The sequence below is a fragment of the Athene noctua genome, chromosome 3 (genome assembly GCF_965140245.1).
Source record: "Athene noctua chromosome 3, bAthNoc1.hap1.1, whole genome shotgun sequence".
Taxonomy (NCBI): domain Eukaryota; kingdom Metazoa; phylum Chordata; class Aves; order Strigiformes; family Strigidae; genus Athene; species Athene noctua.
Window position 1 is genome coordinate 389,648 of NC_134039.1, and position 24,720 is coordinate 414,367.

At 38.5% G+C, this 24,720-nt stretch overlaps 1 protein-coding gene across 3 annotated transcripts in view; it reads right to left on the reverse strand.

Annotated features, from left to right (window-relative positions):
* Window positions 1-412: 412 nt before the first annotated feature.
* ARFGAP3 (ARF GTPase activating protein 3) overlaps window positions 413-24,720 on the reverse strand; it is a 32,071-nt gene continuing 7,763 nt past the window's right edge. Inside the window, exons 5-17 of one of the 3 annotated variants that reach the window (XM_074901180.1) lie at window positions 22,879-22,962; window positions 20,535-20,622; window positions 20,074-20,130; window positions 19,815-19,859; window positions 18,300-18,346; window positions 15,990-16,135; window positions 12,368-12,493; window positions 11,706-11,828; window positions 8,505-8,642; window positions 7,189-7,312; window positions 6,099-6,189; window positions 2,162-2,283; window positions 413-1,483 (exon numbers count right to left, since the gene is read on the reverse strand). In XM_074901180.1, coding sequence (XP_074757281.1) covers window positions 1,466-1,483; window positions 2,162-2,283; window positions 6,099-6,189; window positions 7,189-7,312; window positions 8,505-8,642; window positions 11,706-11,828; window positions 12,368-12,493; window positions 15,990-16,135; window positions 18,300-18,346; window positions 19,815-19,859; window positions 20,074-20,130; window positions 20,535-20,622; window positions 22,879-22,962 — 1,209 coding nt within the window. In that variant the 3' untranslated portion in view covers window positions 413-1,465. The remainder of the gene's footprint in view (window positions 1,484-2,161; window positions 2,284-6,098; window positions 6,190-7,188; window positions 7,313-8,504; window positions 8,643-11,705; window positions 11,829-12,367; window positions 12,494-15,989; window positions 16,136-18,299; window positions 18,347-19,814; window positions 19,860-20,073; window positions 20,131-20,534; window positions 20,623-22,878; window positions 22,963-24,720) is intronic. The other 2 variants (XM_074901182.1, XM_074901181.1) reach the window with 2 other exon arrangements.

Genomic DNA, 24,720 nt, shown 5'->3' on the forward strand with positions numbered 1-24,720 from the left:
TGCCCGGGGCAGGGGGTGGGATGGATGGGCTTTAACCCAAATCTTTCTATGATTCTATGATCTCGTACTGCTCCTAAAAAAGTAAGTTCATTTTGGGATTAATAAACCTAAATGCAAGAGCCAGAAGAGAAAGTTACCTGAACTGCAAGTTAGATATAGGAAGCAACTAGAAATTAAAAAACAAGTACAGGTATATAGTTAGCTGTATTTCAACGTAGTATTTCAATACAGTAGCTTACTTTCTACCCCAGCCTTAGTTTTTGATTTCTAAATCACTATAGCAATTTAATAAGAAAGCTAGTTTCACTAATTGAAATTAAAGGCTAATTTTACCATTGTATAGACAGAATACAGATGGCAGCATTTAGAAAGCTGGAGATTGCTGTCTACACATAGAAATTTAATTTAAAAATAAGTTTATATCAATTGTTTTTATTTGAGTTGAGAAATAGTTACAGAGTGGAATTAGCTTGAGCTCATTCTTGGTTGTGAGGTTTTTTTCTTTAAGGTCATAATCATTTTTATACAGGATGTCACCAGCAATAAATTCTAGACTGTCTAAAACACAGCCCCGCTACTTCCTCATTCAGTATTTCATAATTTATCAAAAAACTAAGATTGTTCTAAACATTTTTAACAAGTGTTTAATTAACTACTCTATTAGGCCCTTTTTTTTTTTTTTTCAATTTGTACACAATACAGATTTTTAAAAAGCACTTAAGGATTCTATATTGCAATTTTTTGTAATGTTGAAAACTAGGAATAAATAGGTTGTTCCCACGACAAGATGAAATCCACCATTCAATATACCATGTGTCTTGCCTTCTCCACACCTCACATCTAAGCATAAAATTTTCTAGCAGGAATATTGTTTTAAAACACTAATTCCCCATCATTTTAATGCACATCAATTTACGGCTGCAAGAGCTTCTACTTCCTGATAAGCGCAGGTTTAACTTAATTCTATATTTTGCTACAGTCCACTAAATACCACCTCAGCATATGCTTAATTTACATTCTCTTCTCCACAGCTCATAAGACAGTCAGAAGACAAGTTATGTCTGGCAAGCAAGGATGCAGCTGCACTGAGGCTACCGTTAGGAAGCCTCATTTCCAATGTATGTGCTCATCCCTCTTTCTCTTTCCTGCCTCACAGCCCAAAACAGTAATAAAATAGACTTTCTAACATCTAACATTAAGGTCGCTAAGAAATACAAGACTGTAAAGGAGGAAAAAAAAAAAAAAAGGATCATGTGCAATGTAACAAGTTGCTGCAAGATTTCCGCTCTGTAAAGATGAAATAACAGTAAGAAAAGGCTGAGCCAGAAAGCTGCACAAGGAAACAAATATGCTGGAACAAGTGAAAACATCAGTCTTAAGGCAACCTTCATTGGAATCAGCAGTGTGATTACTTGTGTATCTGAAGAGAAACCCTTCTTTAGTGTAGGATGTCAATCCAAAGATGTTATGAACCATATCGATCCTAGAAAAGCAGAAGAACCAGACAGACCTGAGTATGTTTCCCATTGAAAAAAAAACCAGTTTTACTTACATTTGTAAAATAATTGGTTTTAATTCTTAAAGACTTAAAGAAAATTGACCGGTGCTTCCAGGAACTTGAGCTTACAGTTCAACTCCAGGATAATTAGCCTGATTTTCAAAGACCTGAAAGCTCCCACTGACCTCCTACTGGAAATGTGAACTAAGTGGAGCATGAAGCACACTTTAAGCTACTGAGGCCTGGATCTCCCAATTTTGAGCACAAACATGTATTAAAGGTATTACTGTCAAGTCAATTAAAGAGTCAATACAAGAGCTGGGCTAGGTGACCACTGTAGGTCTCTTCCAACTAAATTATTCTATCCTGACCTATGAACTATTATTTCTTTAAAAATAAAGTGACAGCAAATAATTTCCATGATGGAATTTCTGTTTCAGTTTTAAGTAAGGAAATAAACTACATAAGGAAAAAGGCAAAAAAGATATTCTAAGGAAATGAGCTATCAGTTACAGATTTATTTTAAAAAAGATAAATATCTGCCATGAGAGGTCTACAAACCAAATTCATTCTCTTCTCCCTGAAGATGGCATGATCCATGACACTAAATCCCTACAAAAATACTTTAACTGATGGTTAATATATTGTAATATTTTTACTAACCTGTATAGATGTCATGACTCCATTAGCAAGTACAGAAAGTTTTCCAGCCACTGATTTCACTCCTTGTTTAAACTGAGCTATATCAGGAGCTGAAGGCAGGACATTTGTAATATTGTAGCTCCCTAAAAGGAGAACACACACACACACAAGGAGAAAACAGAGTTTTATATTAAAAGCAGCCCTTTTTTTCCCCCTAAGTACAATATACTACTAGGAAGACTAAATACCAATGTCTGATCGATACTGTAAAATTTAATCACTAGGCATAGACCTCAAATTTCTTAAATACATCTTACTTTTAATTTTTTTTCAGTTGTTCATAATTCCACCCACAGTGTCATCTTCTACACTTCGTATTCCCAGCCGAGCAATTAATGTTTGGGTAATATATAACTTACTCTGCACTTTCCCTCTGCTGCAGCGCTCTCTGTGCTGTACCCCAGACAGCTGTCATCACCTTGCAATTCAAGGACGAACGCCCTTCGTGGGGGCTGCAGTGACGAGCCCTATTTGGGTGCACTGTAGGCTTTGCATGCTCTATATACCCACATCTTTTGCGTTACTACATCTGAGGCTTGGAAAATTCTATAGAAATTAGGGTAAGTTAGTTAGTTTTAAAACTCCAAAGAAAAGCTGGCAATCCAGCCTTCCCTAAAGCAAATATGGTTTGGCCAGCGTTAGCTCTACTGCTGCTGTGAAAAGTACAGGCCTAAAGATAACAGAAATCCAGTCGCTTTCAAAACTACCTGCATGGTAAGTGCTGACAGGCTAACAATCTCAATCCCCCACCCATCTGTGAGCAGAATCACCGGCAGGCGCCAGTGTGAAACACCTACACCGTAACAGGCACAAATGGCAGTGAACAACTGGGAACTGTTAATGTTGGGTTCATGGTTGGACTGGAAGATCTTTTCCAACCTAGAGAATTCTGTGGTTCTGTAAAGCAGCATCACACAGCCACGATTGCAGAGATAAACGGGGCTCCCCAGAGGAAGCATCCCCAGACAGACCGCTTTCAAAATGGAGGCTGCAGCCTGCGGCCCCAGTTCAGAGCCGCCGGCGGCCAGTGCTGCCCAGCTGGAGACTGGGACTGGGGCTGAGCTGAGGCCGCTCGCCAGCCGCAGGCTCCGCAGCCCCTGGGGACAGCAGGTCCCCGCGGGACGGGACGGCGCCTGCGGCCCTTCCTCGCCCTCGGCAGGGCCTGCAGCTCCTCTGCCCGGAGAGGGAAGGCAGCCGCCTTGTCACGGCGCGGCAAGGCCTGCCTGCGGAGGATTGGCTCTGCCTGAGCTGAGCGGGCGGCTGGCAGCAGCAGCCCCTTCCAGAGAGCTTCCCCTCCATCCCCTGAAGCTGGCTAAGCTGTTTATAACGCACGGGCACACCTCTTGTACAGTATTTGCAAACATTCACTGTCACTGAGACAGCCCTATCTGTGTAACTCTGACTTCCTTACCACCCGTCCCAATTAACCAAACGCTTCAGCACTTTCATCGTTAAAGTCAGAGTCACAGACATAAAATTTGCAGATCTAAATAACTTGAGAAAAGCTCTAACCACTTCTCAGCCACGTGAATTTTCTCGTGTTTTTCTGGTTATGCATGGTTGTCTGAAAAACTTATTGTAAATGAGGCAGGCAGGCAACTCCTTTTCTCATAGATGCTGATTTTAAGGGAACCCACCAGTCACCCACCTGACACGCCATCTTTCATAAGCAACAGGTCTGAAATAACACTAAGCAAAAGCATTTTCTCACAGCCTTTGTGGTAAAACAGCTCCTACAGCGATCTGCACAAAAGCAAGCATCCCCCCCAAACTGTTCTACCCTAAAATCTCAGCAGGGCTCATAAAAACAACTTTAGATTCAAAGGACATTTTATCTTGGCAAGGACCCCAGAATTACAGCAGTGTTTTTGTTGCCAGCCTCCAGTCTCCTGATTACCTTTATTTTATGGGACTAATGATGGCCTTGGCATTAATCCAACAGCAGACAAGCTATCAGTGCAGTAAAACTTCTCCAAGAAGGGAGACACTGTCAAAGGACAGTCTTTGGGGTGGGGGGTGTAACAGAAAGACATGCAGGAAAGGAAGACTGTGTAGACTGAATATAGTGTGAATTTATAATATACATAATAATAATTCCTGGTGTATTTTTTCCTCACTATTATTTTAGAGCAGTTAACAACCCACAGAATTTAGCAGGTTTAGTCTTTGTAATGTAACTTTAAACTTACAATTGGGTTCCATGCCAGTCACAGAGTAACCAACCTCGAGCTGCAGGCAGGTATTTCTCATCCCATATTATGCATCTCTGCATCTCCCCACAAGCCCCAAGAACCTTTCCAAGTGGTCAGTGATGAATAATCGTGTGTGCACAATTCACGTACACACAGTAAACATTATATAATTGCCTATAAGTACCCTTACTCAGAATATGGTGAGAATTTTATCACATATATAGATGTGTACATAGAAAGGCACATTCATATATATACACAAAGAGAGAGATATATATATATCATATCACACAATGTGTTCCATGTTTAACTTATATTTACCTTTTCCTAGTTCATTCTCTTAGCCATTACTGTGTAAAAACCCCACACAAATTAAAGGAAAAAATAGTTAATTCCATATAAAATAATTTATATGCCAAGAAAATTAAAAGGACAAAGAAAGTTCTAGTCAACGAGAGATAAAATAATATGCTATCACAATCCCATGTGTTATTGAAAACATATTTTACAAATTCAGAAAGAAACACCATTTCTTTGCTTATGTTCCCCACATCTTTAAACACAAGTATGACATGTTGCAAATGCACTTTCAAGTGGCTAAAGTAAGTTACTGTAATTTCTGCTTTATGTCTCCTCCTCTCCTTAATTTTATTTATTTTTTTACATTTCAATTACTAAAATCCAGTTTAAGTAACTGGTAACAGGAGTTACTTCCCTACTAGCCCATGTATTCAAAACTTGCTTTCAGGGGATCAAAGCTGAACAGTCACATGTATGGTTTGTCCCTCCAACTTCTCCAAAGTAAAATCAGATGCTGAAGACTGTTTGCTTTTCCAGTCTATTTATATAATTACTCACAGATTTCAAGTTCTGCAATATTTTTTTTTCCATTTCTTCACAAGTTAAGGAATGAAACCTAACTGATCAAGTCAATAAACGTTCCAGTATTTCCTACTTTTTCTATTTCACAGTATTGTACTACCCAAAAAGGGTGCTGGAAAGAAAACATGAGGTATTTTCAATAGCCTATGGAGCTGCTTTTCAGACAATCTAATCTAGTTCTTCCTGTCTAATTTGATGAACTATACTCTCCAACGTAAGGGGTTCCAACAAATCTTTTAAACAGACAAACCAACTGAAGAATTTCCTTAGTCATTTGGCAGTTAGAAGCAGATATTCTGAAGAATGGATATGCCATGCAACAGACTACACAGGAACTTCAAGGCCACTAACATTTTATTTAAAATTCATCTTAGATTCAATTGTGACAGCTATTTTCACATATATAAATAGGTTAAGTTACTTATGGTAACTTATTAAAAAAAAGCCCAACTGATAGTCAATTTAGGTGTTACCACATTTGTTTTTATAACAAAATATTACAGTTTTCCTTTGCTAACAATTATTTGCAATATAGTCTATTATTTGCAACAAGTCATGTAAAAAACCAGTATAAAATACAGAACTTACTGAACTGAAAATGCAGAACGTGAAATTTAAGAAAGTGGGTTTTTTGAATAATGAATTATTATTTTTTTAAAATAATGACTACACCTGTTATGCTTGACTTATTAGCAATACTAATGCATACAGCACCTGCACACTTCTTGCAGAATACAGCAACAGCCAGCTGAGAGGGTAACTGGAATCAGAGTACGGAACGTGCTCACCCCATGATACAGATTCTCACTCTGTTCAATAAGTACCTGCTGGTTGTTTTTTCTGATCTTCAAACAAGTCAGCTGAACTTATAGATGAGCTTCCAGAAAGTCTTTCTAGTCGAGCCCTTGCTTCATACTAGGAAAGATTTGAGAAGAGAAAGTATTGTAACAGTATGCTGTCATCTTTCAAGGTCAGGTCAGATAACTTGTGAGATTATACATACAGTTTTAGAACATACAGATCCAGCTGAAGTTGGCTGCTCTGATAGTTGTTCCCATTTCGTAGCCTTCCCATGACTTACATTAGTCTGTCATAATCTCAACTCATTTCTGAGTTGATGAAAGAGTGACATTTATCACTGCAACACCAAGAGGCCTACTCATTGTTAGCTACCCTGAAACTGCTGAAAAACTACGCAACCATTAGAACAACTAAAAAACGTGAAATGGAGTGGTTGGGTAGGATAGGGAAAAAACACTGCAGTTAGCATCATTAACCCTTCCAACCACGTGATGTCTTCAATTCAACTTTTTCTAGTTCCCTGGGAATGGTAATACATTGATTATATTTTTTTATATTACTCTTTAAATTGTTAATTTTTCATTAAAAATAGTTTAAAAATGATCCCTCACCTCCAAAATAATATTTATCGGGTTTTTACTCCTAGGCTGGTTCAATTATATGTCATTTATTGAACGATTTATCTGCTTAGTTAGCCTTACAATAATGTTTCCATGTAACAAATACAGAGAGGACAGCTGTTTTAGCAACGGTTTGTTGGCACCAGTCTGGGTTTTTAGAACCAACGAGGTATGCCTTCACTCAGCATCAGGCTGGTTCTTTCAAACATAAAGACTGCTGAATCACAGTCTACCACTTCTATCAGCGGAGGAGGATGTCGGAGCCAAGGTCCTACCTGCAGCTGCAACTCCTTAAAATGAAATACTGAACTATCAGAGTTACCAGAAACTTGTACATTTCTATCAAACAAATATTCAAGTGGACATAATTCTATAAGCTTACCAATTCTACCAGTTTTAACTATTTACTGGCTTCTCTTTATATAAGAACATCATGTTCCTAGTCAAAGAATATTTTAACATTCAAAAATATTTATCACTGCTTCCTACTTACATCAGCGTGATCTTGCCTTCCAAAATACATGTCTGATGAAATTGCTTTTACGTTGCCAAATTTCTTTTGTGCCTCATCTGTGTTTAAAGATGGTTCATAGTCAGGCTTACGACGAGACGCAGGCCTAAAAGAAAAATAAACTGCAATAGTGAGCATAACTTATTTACATCATGGCAGAATGCAATAAATCAAACAAGAAACACTATCATCTTTGCTTTGTGAAGCCTAAAAGTACAATAGTGATTTTTTTTTTTTTTTAAATAAAAATTAAATCAGTATCAACCCAGGATAAAGAAATTCAGATAACTAAGTTGATAGGAACAGCAAATAAAATTTCAGTGAAAGGTTTACAAGTTGCTGAGCATATAGTACTTCAAATTCATTAATCTTGTATGTTTATGTTCAGAGTTCATTTAAAAAGCAAGCTAAATTATGTGAACAAGGACAGACTACTTCTACAAAAGCTCAAAAAACCCAGACCACAATGTTAGTGAAATTCAGATTAAAACATAATGGCACAAGAAGGCTCAGTGTTCTTTGAATGCCTTCCACTTCAAACATACATATTCAACACTTGCCTTTTTTTACTTAAAAAAAAGGTATTGAAATAAGGAAGTAAGAGCGTTGCAGACATGAATAATCCCTATTTTGTGTAATACACATCACTGGTCCACTCTTTAGGAAACAACAGAACATGCTTGTGATAAAAAAAAGGCAGTTGTACTTAAGTGCACAAACTGCATTTTACAGATAAATGAAAAACACAGTTTTAAGTAAGAACAGAAGTAGAAAACATCAACTGAGCACACAAAACCCCACATTCTTACATTTTCCACTTGATTACAAAGATAAAAACACAGCTGTGAAAAAAGAAATAGATTTTTTTTAATCCTCCCAACAACTAGACCTGTTGTTTGAAAGTATCTTCAACACCTTGATCCTAACAGCTGAGTACCCTGCACTTTTGCTCCTTTGGTAACTGGGTTCTCTTTGGTTCATTAGGCAATAAACAAAGCAAGTAAAGCAACTATGCTCTCAGAACACTGCAAATATTTGAGTTTCTCTCCACATCTTTTGTCTACTACTTTTTTTGCTGGAACGCGTTGGAAATTACCTCCAGTACACATACATATACTGTACAGCACTTAGCAAAGCAGAGAAATGCTTAAAATGTAAATAGGAATTTCAGCTCACGAAAGAAATTCAGCCAGAAAGTTGCCTGAAAAAAAAAAATCCCACTATTATGGCCAGGACTTAAATCATATTGACAAGCCTGGGCTTTCTGTACGAAAATCACCCAGGTTTTCTTGGTATACCTGTCTGAAAATCCTGTACTTTTTGAAGTTAACATTATATCGACATCTCTGCTATTATTTTCTTTCTTCCAAAAAGAATCTGAATTGTCATCCCATTTAGAGAAAGTGCTGCTCCTCAAATCTGAAGAGTCATAGTACCTAAAAGAAGAAAAAGAAAAGTGGGAACTTTATATTGTTAGGTAAATATTGCAATAAGTGTTCATTAGCACGTAAGTTTTCAGCACAATGGTGGTGAATCTGGACTTCATAATATTGGTTAGAAGCTTTCTGCAGTTGAATCCAATGGAGTTTTGGTTTTACACACACGTACTCAACTGACCAAAAAGTTCAGCCTTTCTTTAGGCTGAATATGGTCATGAATATGCAGTGGACAGCCTGAAAGACACGGTCCCACCGCAACGAGCAGAGTTCTCATGACTTCAAAGTGTTACATCTCCTTTGGCGCCGGGGAAAGCATCGGGAAGAACGCTGTCAGGGTCCCTGGCTGGTTTAAGAGCGACCCTAAAAAACGTTCAGGATGGACCCTGCAGGCACGGCACCCTGACAACCCTGCTCTAAGGGGCTGGTGCTCTTGACTCTGTGCTAAGACACCAGCTGTGAAAAAAGCCACCGCAACGTTCAAGGCACTTTGAACACTCCAGAGATCCAGGAGCACCCAGCCAACCCCTGGCACCCAACCGTGCTGTGATCCCACGGGGGGTGATGTTTTCTAGCCGAGGGGCTGTTCGTGGCTGATCTCACAGCCCCATACACGTCGATCTGTGAACACACAAGCACAGAGTCTGCTCCCATCTGCTGAGGCATCAATAAACACAGTTCAGAACAGCAAGGAAAGCTCTTGTCCCTGGTTCTGTGGTTTTTCTTCATTTAATACAAAGATTAAGTAGCTCTGAGTTTTATAACACGCTTTATTAAAACAATGCTGAAGAACATATTTCTTAAAAGTGAGCCTTAATTTAAGAAGACAATCTTCTCTTGCATATCAAAACTGCAGGGAAAACACAAACGGAAAGAAAAGGAAAAAAAAATGAAGCATGTTCGTCAGTTCTGGTGGTACATTATCCTGACTTCTTCCCCTTTGATTATCTACACTTATCTAAACACATATGGAAAATACTTGAAAAAAACCCCCGCTATTAAAATGCCAAAGATTAAGAATTGCCCTCTGTGGTTAAAGAAACTTTCTTGAAGTTTGGCTATGACAGGTGGTAAGGACAGGGAGTAAGATGATCAAAACAACAGGAGGGTAGCGGAATGAAATCATTCAGTAGCACAAGCACAGAATGCGAGTCTGCATCTGTACGACAGGCAAAGCACCCTTTAAAAAACAACACTCTCCAGGTTTGTGTTATGAATATTCAGGACACTTGTTTTTGTGTTTTCTGAGAAAGGTGACACCTTCAGCAGCAATGTCACACCACCGCACGTTAAAATGAGCAGAGACAGATCTGGAATGAACTTCTACAAAAAGCAGAAGTCTCTCCCTTTCTCTCCTGACATCAAAAAGAAGCCACAGCAATCTTTGTGAGCTCCACACGAATGTGTAAGAACAAACAAGGTGTTTATAGATATCTGAAGCTATACAACCTCACTGTGGCTGTCAAAACCATGGGATGGGGCAGGGGCTACAATTGAATAAAATTACTTATTTTCTCCATCCTTCCCTCTCTGACTTTCCTACTTTGCAAAACACTTCTTCAGAATTCAGGGCAGGGGGACAGAGGGAGCAGGAAAAACTGCATTTAATAGAAAATAAAATTTTGCATTGTTATGTTAATAAAGATTTTATTCACTGTAGCAAAAAGAAAAATAAAAATCCAAGTCTTTTGGGAGGCTTCAATTATCTAAACCTTGAGACATTTAGCTTGCTTAATTTACAGATATTTACCAGCACTCTAATATCCAGCATGATTATTTTGCTTTTGGGCACATACAAAGATGATATTAAAATTAGTTTACCTCTATTTCAAAGTCACAGCCTGGAACAAAGGATAATAACCACCTTATAGACCTTACCAAATCCAACAATCTGACTTTACACTTTCTTCAAAGGGAATGAATTTGTAGACCAACTCCAATTAGACTCTACTATTCCTATGACCAGAAGAACAAGAGCTGGGAACTGCTAGGTTACAATTTATCTCCTAATTATTGAACCAAAACACATTAAAAAGCCTCTTCCATTATTTATCCTTTGCCTGCTAGTAGGCTTATGAATAATTTGAGAGCATTAACAGTTCTTTTCAAAGAACAATAGGGAAGCTCTGAAATGGTATGTTTTATTTTACAAGACTGCTCCCAGCTTGCTTGGTACCACATTTGCATTTCTGCCACCCGTGATTACACTACAAAGCAATGACACAAAGGCCTTTGTGTTTTTATTTGCCTGTCTACGAGTAATTAGGTACAATTTTTCATGTTCCTGTGGCACCAATCCAATAAAGGCAGTTTATAAAAGCAGCACCTGTTTCTATTAGTCCAGAAACAGCTGTTTCATTGCAATTAGTGCCTGTAGGACTAATTCTTTTTCTTCTCCCTCTCAAGAACAGTGTTTTATAATTTGCATTGCATTCATACTGTGATCAAAAAATCATCGATTGGTTTTTGCTTACATCTTATGTCAGATACATAAAAGTCTATCAAATAAGACTGCTGAGATCTACACAATATATCCAAGGCACAATACCTCAAAGATTTCATTTTTTTGCATCCAGCATGCGTCCATGAGGCAACTGTAATCTATCTAGTATCAGACATTGATACTCGTTTAAAATTAAATTGAAAGTTGAAGACAGTACCGCATGAAAGAAAGAAAAAAGAAAGACCGAACACAAGTCATTCTGACAAAAAATTCACTGGATTCGGTATAGAGCAAATAAAAGCTTGTATGGCAACCCTCTGTGCAAGCAGAGACTAGACCCCTGAACAAGACAAAACCCCTAAACACATAGTTTAGACTTTTAGACTACCTTCTCCTCAGAAAAAGTAACTCATCTTCTTTATCAGTACATCTGTCATGGAGGTAAGGTCAACTATTTCACAGCTTTTCTGATTCTGATGTTCCCCAGGAATACGCGACATGTGCAGACATGCCCAACTCTCTTCTGGCTTGATCTTAAGTTCCAGTTATATTGTGTATATATGAACATGTACCTTGCATATACTTGTACTCCCACTCAAAATAAAAAGATTATACATTACCTTGAACTAGAAGAGAAATACGAGTCTTCGACATCATCAGCATACTTTTTCTTCAGCTTTGCAATTGCAGGCGTTTCCTGCTCTATTGTTTGCATATCTGAGGTGACTGAGTGAGAAATGCCACTGGGGACAGGAAGAAAATAACTATGTAAATAGATGACAAAGCTCACACCCTAAAAATGAAAGAAATGAAAGCCTAAATCTAGTTTCTGAAGCTTGCTGATAAAGCCCAAGCTATACAAACATTTAGAAAGGAGGAATGAAAACAAAAAAAGCCATGGGAAACTCAGCTATAGTTCTCTGAAATGGTGACAAGGACTTCTGAACACACAGACCATTCCAACAGCTGGAAAACACAGCAATGTGACCTTTTCTTGTGGAAGACAGACTGTACATAGGTTGGTACTGTTCACTGAAAGCATCCTGAGTGCCTCCCCCCCAGTCAGCTAACAAGGCGAACACCCTACTGACACCCTACAGTTCAGGTTAACACCTTTCGGCGGGTTAGAACTTAAATCTATCAGCAGCAATGCTGCCCCTTCCCCCTGTAAAAGACTAGATTCTTTGATGATATTGTTTAAGTTTCCATAACACACTTTAATTTTTTCATTTCCTAAGTAAAATGAAGGATAACTGCATACAGTTTATAGAACTTTACATACCTTCTGTTGCTGCCAAATCCCATGCCAAGTCTCTCCAATTCAGTTTTCTTCTTACCAGACAGATTTAACTTTTCTTCTTTTGTGTTAATATCAAGGTCTCTGTAGGCCAACCGTAAAGACGATACACTAGAACAAAACATACAGTTAACATGTGACTGTAAAATGCTACACTGAACACCCAACCCAGTAACACGGGTAGAAAATTAACAATATATGTTATAGCACTGTATTTTGTATGTTCTGTGTTTGCTGAAAATCATTATTAATTGGATTAAATCCCAACTATACGGATGGGAGGAAGCCAGCAGAGATGACTGTCTAGACGGCCCCCAGGTCTGTATGGGCAGGTAGTCTTCTTCAAAGCAAATGTGAAACGTGCTACTGCTAAAGCTCAGGGCACAGTTTTGCATCATCATTACGTCAAACTGAAAGAGTCTTTTTTTCCACAGTCCTAATTCTACGTGACACCAAATAACTGTCGAAATTACCCAGCTGTGACACACTACAGCCCTGTGGCACTCATGAAACACCACCAGTAACACTCCCGCAACGCGCAGCCTGGCCTGGCCACGTCTCCCTCCCTTCACCCTCTTCGTGCTCTCAGAGCTTTGAACACTTGTTACAGATACACTCCGGAGACAAGTGCTAGACCACGCTCCTCTATCGATGCTGCCCTCCCCTGTGCCCGAAGAGGGGAGGACAGAGTCTTTGTGCTCCCCAAATGGAATATATTCTGTGTTATGGAAACTCTGAAGCATCCAAAACCTACCACTTTCTGCACAGCTGGCAACACATTTGTCATCGGGAACGTCCTCACAGTTCAGACATCGTAAGCTGTCTTTCTGAGATGCCATGAACCTTCCTATACCTCAAAATGATCTTAACTACACTGGTGTAGCAGAGACAGAGGTTTCTAATCTTGATTACAGAATTGTAGAAACCCTGCTTAAATTTAATTTGTTGGGTTAAAAGGTATACGAATACTAAGTTTGATGAGCAATGCAACAGTATTTTAATTCATAAGTTCTGGCTGGCATAAAGCCCAAATGAACACTACCAGAAGAAAGGTAAATCAGAGTGAGGATGCTGCTGGTAGATGACCTGCTGCAAGCAGAAAGGAAGTACCTGAGTCTGAAACCCCTTGGAACTTTCTGTCCAGCTTGTGCAGAAGCAGGAATGAAAAAAACCCAAGTTTTTGACCAAGGAGTATTTTCTTCCTCTGTGTCTCTTAACTATTGGGTAACTGAAACAGGCTCTTCCCAGCTTGATTTTTTCTGGCCCCAGCCATACTGACTTCACTTTAACCAGGAGTAGCAGGTGCCCCTACCAAAGCTCCCACCCCTCTGGTTCGTGCATCCCTGGCAAGGCAGGAGCTTTGCTGTGGCTGCACCTCTCAGAATGGAAAGGGCTCAGCAGCTGACTGCTTTCCCTCACAGACAAGGGACAGGGGCACCAGCCTGCGATAAGGAACGGGACATCGCTCCCCCACAGATGAGGCATCTCAAAAATGAGGAGAGAGCCATCTCAGCCCCATGATGATCAGGCATCCTTCAGGGCTTTCAGAGGACTTGGAGCCAGAACTAAAAAAAAAAATCACTACATTTTATGTTCAGATGCTTGTAACAATAAAAGTCAGACACGAACCAGGATGCCATCTGTGGAATGACTTTTGAAACCAACAGACTCAGAAAAATAAACCTTCAAAGCACGGAGTATGTTCAGGGACAATGTAAAACAATTCTTACAGTTTAGGATCAACTGTTACACAGAAAACTGAAAATGTTCTCTAAAATTCAACTTGAAACTGCTATTGACAAAATCTACCCAGCACTTTAAGTAGAAAGATTAACAGCCCACCCTATGACATCTGTTTTCATGAACATCAAAAATCTTATTTACTGTTGATTAAAACAAATAGGGATACTGATAATTTTTTTTTTAAAGTGACTCTTGTCAGCCCACAGCAGGAAATAAAGAAACTATACCAATTATAAAATCACATTTTAAGTTTTAAGCCTCAGGACTCTTTCTCCTTCTAAGCACTAGACTACAAAAGCATCGCTTCCATGCCCACCGTGTAACCAAGCCACACTGAATTAATTTACTAAAGCTCATTACTCAAGCTTTTAAAATGGAAACCACCACACAGATTAGTTGGAAGCAAATGTAATTTTAAAAGTATTCACCCTTCTGTAATTTTGGTACATACTGCCATCTACAGTTAAAAATCCAAAAAGTTAATCTCAAGGGAAGCACAGTTGTCTGGCCTCTACTGGGACAGGATCCATAAACTGAAGAGTACTGCACCCCTCCTGTCTGCAGGCGTTTTTAGAGGGTTCTGGCCACTGCTGAAAGGTTGCAGCGACCTTATACTAAAGATTGCCTTGGATCTATACAGATTTATACATTTCTGACAAAAAAATGCATCACTACATGGGACTTCCTTCCAAACTGAATTATAACATTAAAGATAATATCATAAAAGAATAATAATAAATAATAATGAGCAAACATTTTTCCTGACTCTTAGTAGTCCGTTCCTGAGTCACTCTACTGGCAGTTTTTGGCAATCACTGACTTTGTGGTAAAAATACTTCTTGAAAAATGAATGATCCCCTTGTGATTAATATTTCTGACGCACACAAAACATCCGTTTCTGCAGAGGCTACATAAAAGTGAGCAAAAGGAGTAGGGAGGAGATTACAGACCAAAGAGCTTGGTACTGTGAGCTCCAAGTGATCCTGTAATGATGTAATAATTCAGAAAACTTCTCAATAGGTTGTAAAAATGATGCATTTTAGCACTTAAGAGAGGACATTAAGCTTTGTAAAAGTGTACACTAACATCTTTGATGACAAGTAACAAAATGTTAAAAACCAAAACACGTAGCAAAGAAATGTAGTGGAAGGAATCCGGAAGGGCACTCTCTGAGCTTTAGGGCTGAGTGTTTATTAATTAAGATGGGACTAACTGATTTGAGGCCTCAGACAAAAATATTCAAAGGGTTTTGGTGAAAATGAAGGCAGTTCCAGCATAAACCAGCTGAAACTTAAGCAGGCAATTCTAGTCATACCTAAACTACCCCCTGCCTTCAGCACAGGAACTCTTACCCAGCAAGTACAAATAAAGCTGAATATTTGTATGTTCCCTGTGCTCTTAGAAAGACTATTTTTTTAAAGCATCCAGTTCACTACGTCAAAACAAAATAAACTAGGTAACTAGCATGGGGTAAAGGAAGTTCAAGAGGCAAGAGTCTGCTGTGGTAATAATTAATGTTAACGTATTTTAGATTTCTTTCACATTTTATTCATATGTATCAGTAGAATGTCTCCTTATTTTGTGTCAAATAACAATAACACTAAAGGTTATTTTTAAAATTAGCATTGGGCTTTTGCTACAGTAAATCATCAACTGTAGAAACATATACTCCATGGCAAAAAAAAGGGCAATGGGGAATTACTGTCTGGCCCACCTCATCCACATTTGAGTTTCTTTTTAAAGCAAGAACTGCAGTTTTATTTGCAAGAGATAATCTTTGGTAGTATTTAAAATGTTGACAATTACTTCATTAGCATGAAACTAGGCTTCATGGTTCACCATTGTACATATAATTCATACTTACAGTGGCTCTTCCTTCTCAGTTTTCTTACTGCTATGAAGATCCTCTTGTTCCTTCATTTTATCTACAGCTTGTGCTTGTTTTTCAATCTCAGTAAAGCTCTGGCTGCTCACTTTTTGTGCCCCCAAACCACCTTTTTTGGCACCAAGCTTGATTTATTGAAAAACAAAAAAACAAAAGCCCCAATATTGTAAGTGACACAAGCTTCAACAGTCAACTTTGAAAGCAACAGCAAACACTACGCTCTGTTTGGGAGCATTGGCAAACAACAATGAAAATCTGGCACAGAAAAGATATTTTTTCATGTTTTGACCCTCTACATACTTCTACTAACTTACAAATTCAGTTAGCTCTGGGGCCAAGCATCACAGGGTAATGAAACCATTATTAGTTTCAATTGTTCAGAGCTTGGCATGTTTAAATAAATATTATAATGTAAAGTGCAACTTTAGTTTCTTAATAATGATTTTGTTGCGTAGGAATAACATAATAAAACTCGTTGCAATGGAACCTTTTGGTGCTCATTCACTTAATTCAGGATTTACATTTAGAAGTGGCAAAGATTCTTGAATTAGTTCTCACTGGCCTGTGCTAGTGTGTTATCTTAAGTATTGATTTATACATAGTTTTAATAAGCATGTACATAGGCATTTATTGACTCATGGCAGGAGAGCAACACGCAAGTTTTGTATGTGTGTGCATGCATGATTAGCCTTTGCACGTGACAAAGCATTGTAAACTTTTTTTAGATAAACACATCATCTGAGAGATTTCAGTTTTGCGCTTGTTCTTTTAAAATAATTCTATTTCTAGTTCACATTACTTCAATACAGGTATACATACTCTTTCATTCTGATTTTGAAAGATTTTAAAAACACTCAATACTACGAAGATGAACAGATACAGTGATGCTGATTCAGACAGTGGCACAGCACACAAACCGCTGTCCTTAGTCTCCCATGTTTTTAATCTGCAACACTGCAGCAATATTAATTTTCACAATACATCTTAACCTTTTAATGCTTTAAAGTGTTCATGTAAAAGCTCTGGCTCACATACATACAGTTTTTGTCTCTGACACCACAGCTCAAAAACTGTGTGTGCGCCTGTGAGCTCAGTTTGGCTTTTCTCCCTGGAAGGGAACACACCTGGCATGTACCACTTAGAATAAGAAATTCCTCTTGCATATTAGGGCCCTCTAGTGGGAGCAAGAAATAATAGGTTTTAATCTAAATTATTCTACTCCAACAAACCTTCAAAATCTTTGGCCATACAATAGCCCAGACTTAAAAGAAGTGACTCCCTGTAACATACTGTCACCCTAACAGCCTAACACTAGGGCTGTTTTCCTGGCCCTTAAGAGCCATACATTCAAAACAGCTTTTCCTAGAAATCCTGAGTTAACTTGAGTGGTCTTATTCAGTTCTCAGGTTCCTTGAACCACCACTCTGAAATACTCAGCTCTCCTCATGCCTTCTTTACAAAGACCAGATGCCTAAGAAAGTGCTAAGACCCCATCCAGAAACAAGTCTGTAAACTATCTTGAAATTATCCAGAATTACCTGTAAATACAACCAAATACCATACTGCTGTGTGCTATGAGGTGAGGACTGCTCCAGAAACACAGATCTGAATGTCTCAGACTCACCTTGTACTGGCAGATTATATCACACGTGTATTTAGCCACTCCAAAGTGCTACTGGAACTCCCTCTGTTTTCAGGATTTGCTACAAAAATATTGCAGTGCCAACTAACTCAGGTGAAAGCCTAAAGAAGCCCTGCGACCCAGTATCAGCAAGTGAGAGGCAAGGTTACGGGGCACTAGTGAACCTGCTCAGACAACGGCTGTGAAAAGAAGTGGGATACAGATCTTGACATCAGTGTATGCTTTGACATTTTTATTTTGCTCATTTTTGAAAAAAAAAATCACCTGCTGTTCAGGTCCAGACAGCAGAGAGAAAATGACACTCAGCTATACAACATGTGGAAGCCTGGACAGCTCAGTAAGCTCTACATGTGTAAACAGACTGAATTTATCTGGGGTCAGAAATCCACCCACAGATCTGAAGCACTCTACCACATAATAACAGCAACCTGTTACACAAAATAATCTTAACAATAACCCATTTTGAAACAGACCATTGGCTGTTTTGACATAGAAATGGTTTTCAATTCCATTTTAGTTTCAGAAATTGTTACTGATACAAGTAGTGTTTAGTGCTAACTTACATGATATATTTCTATATTGTAATCTACATATTTCCAGAGATCTATAACACAGTTTAAAATACGCATTTTTTTATTTTTACTTACCCCCTTCTTAGCTTGATTTGGCTTCTTTTTTATGAAGGTGGTGTTCTCTGCAAGGATTAAATGTACGTTACTTTACACATAATTTTATTAATTCCAGAACTGAAGAAGATAATTCCCACAATATCAGCCTCAAAATAGCTTTTTGGAATTTATTTTAAGGCCTTTAAGTATTACAGCGTCTGCACTAAGAGCCTGAGATCCTGAGTTATGGGGAATAGCTCTGTGAATATCTCAAACTGCCTCTGATTAAGGATATTGTATCTCTTGCAAGTACACAACAGAGATAAAATTGCCACACAGTTTTCAGTTGTAGGTACCTGCTAGTAAACAGCACAAGAAACCTGGACTTGCTATTCTGAACCAGACTAGAGGTCTACCTGACCCTGTGCCCTTTCCAAGATAAACCGTTTCCTGGATAGAAGGTATTGGCTGTTTAAACCCACCAGTGGCACAGGTAAAACACACCTGTATCATCATCAACAAAATCAGAAGCATTATCAAAGGTGACAACATACTCTGCCACTACATGAACAGCTTTGACCAATCGCCTAAGTACAGTACTTGGAGTCTGGCTTTATACATAAAGTTTTAAAGTTCCAGCCTTAATCCTCTGTATTAAATCCCGAAACACAGAAACGAACCCTCATTCTGCTCTGCATGAAGTCTGACACAACTCCTGACTTCGATGTTTTCAGTAAGACCCTAACACGACTCACCACATTCTGAGGCACTGCACCAGCTATCCTGAGCCAGGATAAATCCCCCACAATCACATTTTCAATCAACAAATCCTACTGAACGTTTGTATGTACAGAAAAACTGGTTTGAGCTGAAATTTAGCTGGCAACAGCACATGCAGAACAGAGATTCTTCACATAAGATAGAACTTGTGACATCCAAAACAAACAAGAAAAGCACTTGTTTTATGAGAACACTTGTTAAAGATACAAATGAGAAAACCAGGAAGTGTATGTGCTGAACTATTTTTTCCAGCCTCCACCTCTCAAAAACCCCCCACCAAAACCCAACCCCAACCCAGCGAACATAAGCACAGTGGTGACAATCATACCTTCCCGAAGCACTGGGTTAGACCCAACCACCACTTCTTTACTACCCCTGTGCTGCTGAGCATCAATACTCTCTATTCTCAGAAACCTGCTCCTGCAGGATGATTGTCAAAATGATCAGTCACTGATGTATTCTGTTCTACTCTATATTCCTCAACTTTTTTTACATATAGAATAATTTACTTAACACTGAAGAGTGTATTAAGACTCTAGACACTGACAATATTGTATTACAAATACAAGATTTTTCCAGTCTGAATTTTTATGCTCAGTTTCCTGAAAAGGGAGCAAAAACTATGTCTAGATAGAAAGACTGACCTATTAGTACAAGATGTGTTTGCTTAACAAAAACAACAGGCTGTTAGTCACAACACAATGCTCTATTCCACCTGTGCACTTTAAATGCAGAACTTAAAGCAACCTACAGGTGTAAAACATTAACAGTCACCTTTAGTAGGTGTGATACCTGCAGCATTTAAATTCATCAGGTCGGCTGAGAGAAGATAGGTAAAACCAGAACAACACTGACTAAAATTAATTTCTTAGTACTAGTACACTGTTAAACAGAAGAAGTTGTAATACAAATTCAGATTTCAACTAATTCACACACACTGATATCAAAGTAAGAATTCCACATCTCTTCCCAGTCACACATTCTCTGTACAAACGAGTATTTAATACGCGATTATTCTGCTTACACTCATTACCTAATGCAGCTTTCGGTGATCTGCTAAGGCAATCAACACTTGGTCCATGTTCTGGTCCTAAAACATAATGAGTAACCAGAGTAAGAATATCAGAAGGCTCTTTGAAAGTGCTTAAAATACCAAACCACAACTCACTGTACTCAGGGCACTGTTTGATACATACAGCACAGTGTGTTATTTCTATCACAGCTTTACTAGTCACTAAAAGAGCTGCAGGCACCCAAAGATTCATCTGAATTTTTTTGCATCAAATTTTAATTTCCATTTAAACATTATTAAAGGAAAATGCAGTCCCATAGATTCTAGCATAACCCTTCTAAAAAGTCCTTCCTCTCCTAAAATTCTTGCATTAATAGCAAGGTTAGGTTATTTAACTATTAGAGTAGGGTAAAAAGAGACTGAACCTTTAAAGAGACTACCAGAAAAATGCAGCTCACTGTTAAACAAAGAATCAGTCATACCTTCATAGCATTCTGCAATATTTTCTGAAATTTTCTGCTGTAGAGCATCTGGCTCTGCCTCTGATAGCACCCGCTCTGTATTCTTTGCCTTGAAAAAAAATACAAAATCAGAAACGCACACAAAATAGGATACAGCAGGTAAATATGAGCACTGAGCTCAAAGACTGCCTCAGCATCAGTGATTAGTTAATACTGGATTCCTATGAATACAGCTTCTAGGTTTAAAGTCTGTTCTCCGAAGGGCAGTCATTCAAGCTACAAGCAATGCCTACCCTTGCTAAAGCGAGCTGGTTTCAAACCACTCCTGAGCACCCTCTCAGGAATTTCTGTGTGTTTACCATCCAAAACAATGATAGGCACTTTAATTGTGCTTTAGATTTATTTATGGTATGCTGGGTATTAATTGTCTTTACTCACAACAGTAATACAGTGCAGGAAATCTGGATCACTTCTCTACATATCATCAACAAGCTTCTCCCCACACTAAGCTCTTGCAGTTCCCATTCTCTAACACTCAGTTTTCGATGTGAGCAGCCCTCCGGCTGCCCCAAGACACGCCCTCCTCAACAGGGTTATGACCTGGGCACAACAATATCTGCTTAGTATTATCTTTTCCACCAGTGCTGTGCCACTGCCAGTTCATGCTTATTCTTCCCCAAAACCTCAATCTCAAAACTCTCTCAAACACCCATACCCAAATAACCTTTCGCCCTGAGGGACATAGACTGCTTGTCTCTACCCCTACCTTTGTAGCTACCTGGAAAGTTTGATGTGAAAATTTACTTTATCCTACCGATACATTCTCTTAAGAGGGTTTGTATCAAGTTCCTGCTTCTTGTCCTCAACCACAAAAATATCTGCAACACTTTTCTGCTTAAATGTCTTTCTCTTTAGATTGCATCAGTTTATGCTTTTCCCCCTCAACGGCAAACATTCTTCCAAGCTGCCTTTTGCAAACAGAAATACTCCTTTTTTTTATTTTCTACTATCAGGACAGATGATCTTCTGGTAAAGATAACAGATGAGAATTCAAAATAACTGGGGTTTTTTTGGTCTTTCCAATGAACATTTCTGAGTAATGCAGCAATCTTCCCAGTCTGTAAAATACAAATACTCTTTCAGTGTCTCAAAGATGCTGAAATTTATTTTTGTGAGGCATTTAAATACTGGCTGAAGTAGAAGTTCCTAAAATGAAACAAATAAATAGCAAAAAGGCTGAATTTTCCCTTAAAATGCATAATTTTTGACAACTCACAAATACAACAAAAAAGTTACATTTTGCAATGTCACAACTGAATAACCAAAAGGAAAAAAAACCCTTTTTCAACCTTAAGCCTCCCACAGACTCGAAAGGATGGTCCCGTAACCATCCAGGGACTAGTATGGATGGTCCCTTAACCATCCAAGGACTAGAAAGTCAGTAAATGTCCTCTCATCTTCACTGTTCTTTGCCCAGGCGCAGGCAGGAGCAACCTGCACAGGTTTTTATTGTTTGCTGCTGATGCACATGCACAACCACAGCATCATGCCAGGGTAATTAACACACATATGAACTGGTGAAGAGTTTTCACAATAAGGGCTAATCTGATAGATCCAAGCTCTCTGAATTCTACTCTATCCCAAAATATGCCTCATAGTCATACTTGTGTTTTAGGTGTTCACAGACTGCAACTGTACTGGAAAGTAATTACACTAGAACGCTTAATATTGTTGCAGTATCTAGGAACACTAGCTGTAGTAGTAACTTAATTGCTCTAAGTTGAAGATCACAATTGCTGAAGTTGTTTTCACTGATATTTTTCAAATACCAGACTCAAGAGTCTCTGAAACATTACTCTGTGAAATAAACACCACATCTATCACCTTAAGGAGGTAGGATCAAAGAAACAAAACCCAGCAGCAGCAGCTGCTTTTGGAAAGTTACTTTAACATTGTCAAAGAGGATGCAAGTATTTCGGAGGGATAAAAAAAAGATTCTGCTCAGCCAATGTTTTAAGAACTGTTAAACTTTACTGGTTAAAACCCGAAGTTATCACATAGTATCCTTCAATCAGAGCACTCCCAAGCAAGGACTCATGAGTCCAAGTGGAATGTATGCCTACAAAAAAGATAGTTTCATTCCACATTTAGCTATATTTGGGTCATTCTAAATTACCACCTCAGAAAGTGGTTCACATGCAGGAATAATTTTGAGACCCACAGAAGGAAAAGCAGATAAATGTTAACTCACTGATTTACCCTTTCTCTATAAGGTTTTGTTTCAGGGTTTAATCTTCATCACAGAACACACAGCTAGCCTAAGTGTTTAGGAAGTTAACAAGAATGAAATACAGGTAATCTATACCTTGGGAGAAACATGGGATGCAAAAAAGTCTTCCTCTTTGTTTTGAGGTGACACAGGTGGCATTCCACATCCATCCGTCCACAGCTAGAATTAAAAGAGTGAGAATTGCAGGACAATTGCATTAATGTATTTTTTTTCAAATGTACTAACCTTAACACTACCTTCTTTTTTTTTTTCAGGTAAAAAATGTATTGATTTTTGTTTCCTGGTACATAGTTTTTCCTTACAAATTTGAGCTTCAATATACGACATTACCTTTTTTTAATTTCCTATCTCTCTGACATGTTCCTTCACATGAACCATTTTCTTCCCACAAAATGCTCAGTATAAGCTCTGCTGCAGTAACACTGTCAACATTTAGTATTGCTAGAGCTTTGTAAGAAGTTAGTTTTTTCATATTCTCATATGAGGTATTTTCTCCCTAATATTCTTATTTTGCCCAAAGCAAAAAACCCTGAAAACATGACACTAGCAGTGCCTGGAAACCGACTCAGAACTGCACCGGTGTAGTCTGGTCCTCCGGTGAATCCTCCCCCCTGGCCCCGGAGCCCCCGGAGCTCTGCCACAGCTCAGGCAGAGTTCTGCAGGATGCCAGATCTCGGGGCGGGCTGGAGGGCCCACGGGGCCTCTGACCAGCCTGAGCATCCTGCAGGACACGACCATCGCCTGTGGCCTGCACTCCAAGGTCACTCACAGGCAGATAACTTCTCATGGCTCCTTCTACCATGTGCAAGAGATACGTGACCAAAAATAATGACCCCTGTGAACAAGGTTACTGAATGCACAGAGGAGCTTATCTCACCATTCAACAACTGACTCTAACTGGTAGAGATGAAATTTTAAAAAATGTGAGGAGGGGATGGCTGGTACTAAATCTAATTATCTGAATAATTTACTTCAGCAATTTAATTAGCACATAATCACTTAAACTTGAAGTACGTAACTGAAAAAGATATTTACTATAATTTTTAGATAAGAAATGCACAAATATTGAACAATTGGAGGGAATCTGTAATTGAAGCAAGATAACAGCAGTTCTTCAAAGTGTCATTTAGGGAACTTGTCAGCTTAAATGCACGTGGTACATTTACTTGAACGTGCTTTACATCTAAAGCTGTTCAGTAAGTCAAAAATACTCTCTGGAGTTAGTGATGTGAACTATATTGTCTATAACACTTATGATAAAGAACTATTATAACCCATTAAATGTCATGCTATTTGATGTATGTATTAGAAAAAAAAAAACAAGCTTTCCTGCTTTTAATTCCCACTCATCTGATCAACTCCAAATGAATCAGTCACAGACTTTAACAAGCTGAATTAAACAATCAAAACACGCTTTCTGTGCATGAAGAAGAGAACTCTTGTCAAACTTAACAATGTTAAAACGTTTAACAATGTTTTGACAGCATGCATGAACTGTTTCAGCATTTTTAATGCAAGTTCAGGACATAGATAACCTGCTTATTTTTCAAATATTATTTTTGTAGGGAAAAAAGCAAAACCACACATTTACCTGTTCAAATCAAATACCACTTAAATCCCAAATATTTTGTAGTTAAATCTATTAGCACTTTTATGCTTTTACATGCTGCACTTCTCAATACTTCAGTTCCAGCTAAGCAAAACCAAAACCACTGTACAGTTCATGGAGAAGTGTTGACATTTTTGTTATGCAATACAACTAATATAATTTTAGAGCACACCTGCAAACAAAGAAGTTGTCATTTAGAAAAACACCCGAAGTTTCTGCCCAGAACTCCTGTAATTACTGCAAGCGTTAAAATTAATGTTTTGTATGACCCAGAAATGATCCTGAAATACCCAGTTGAGCTCTATCTC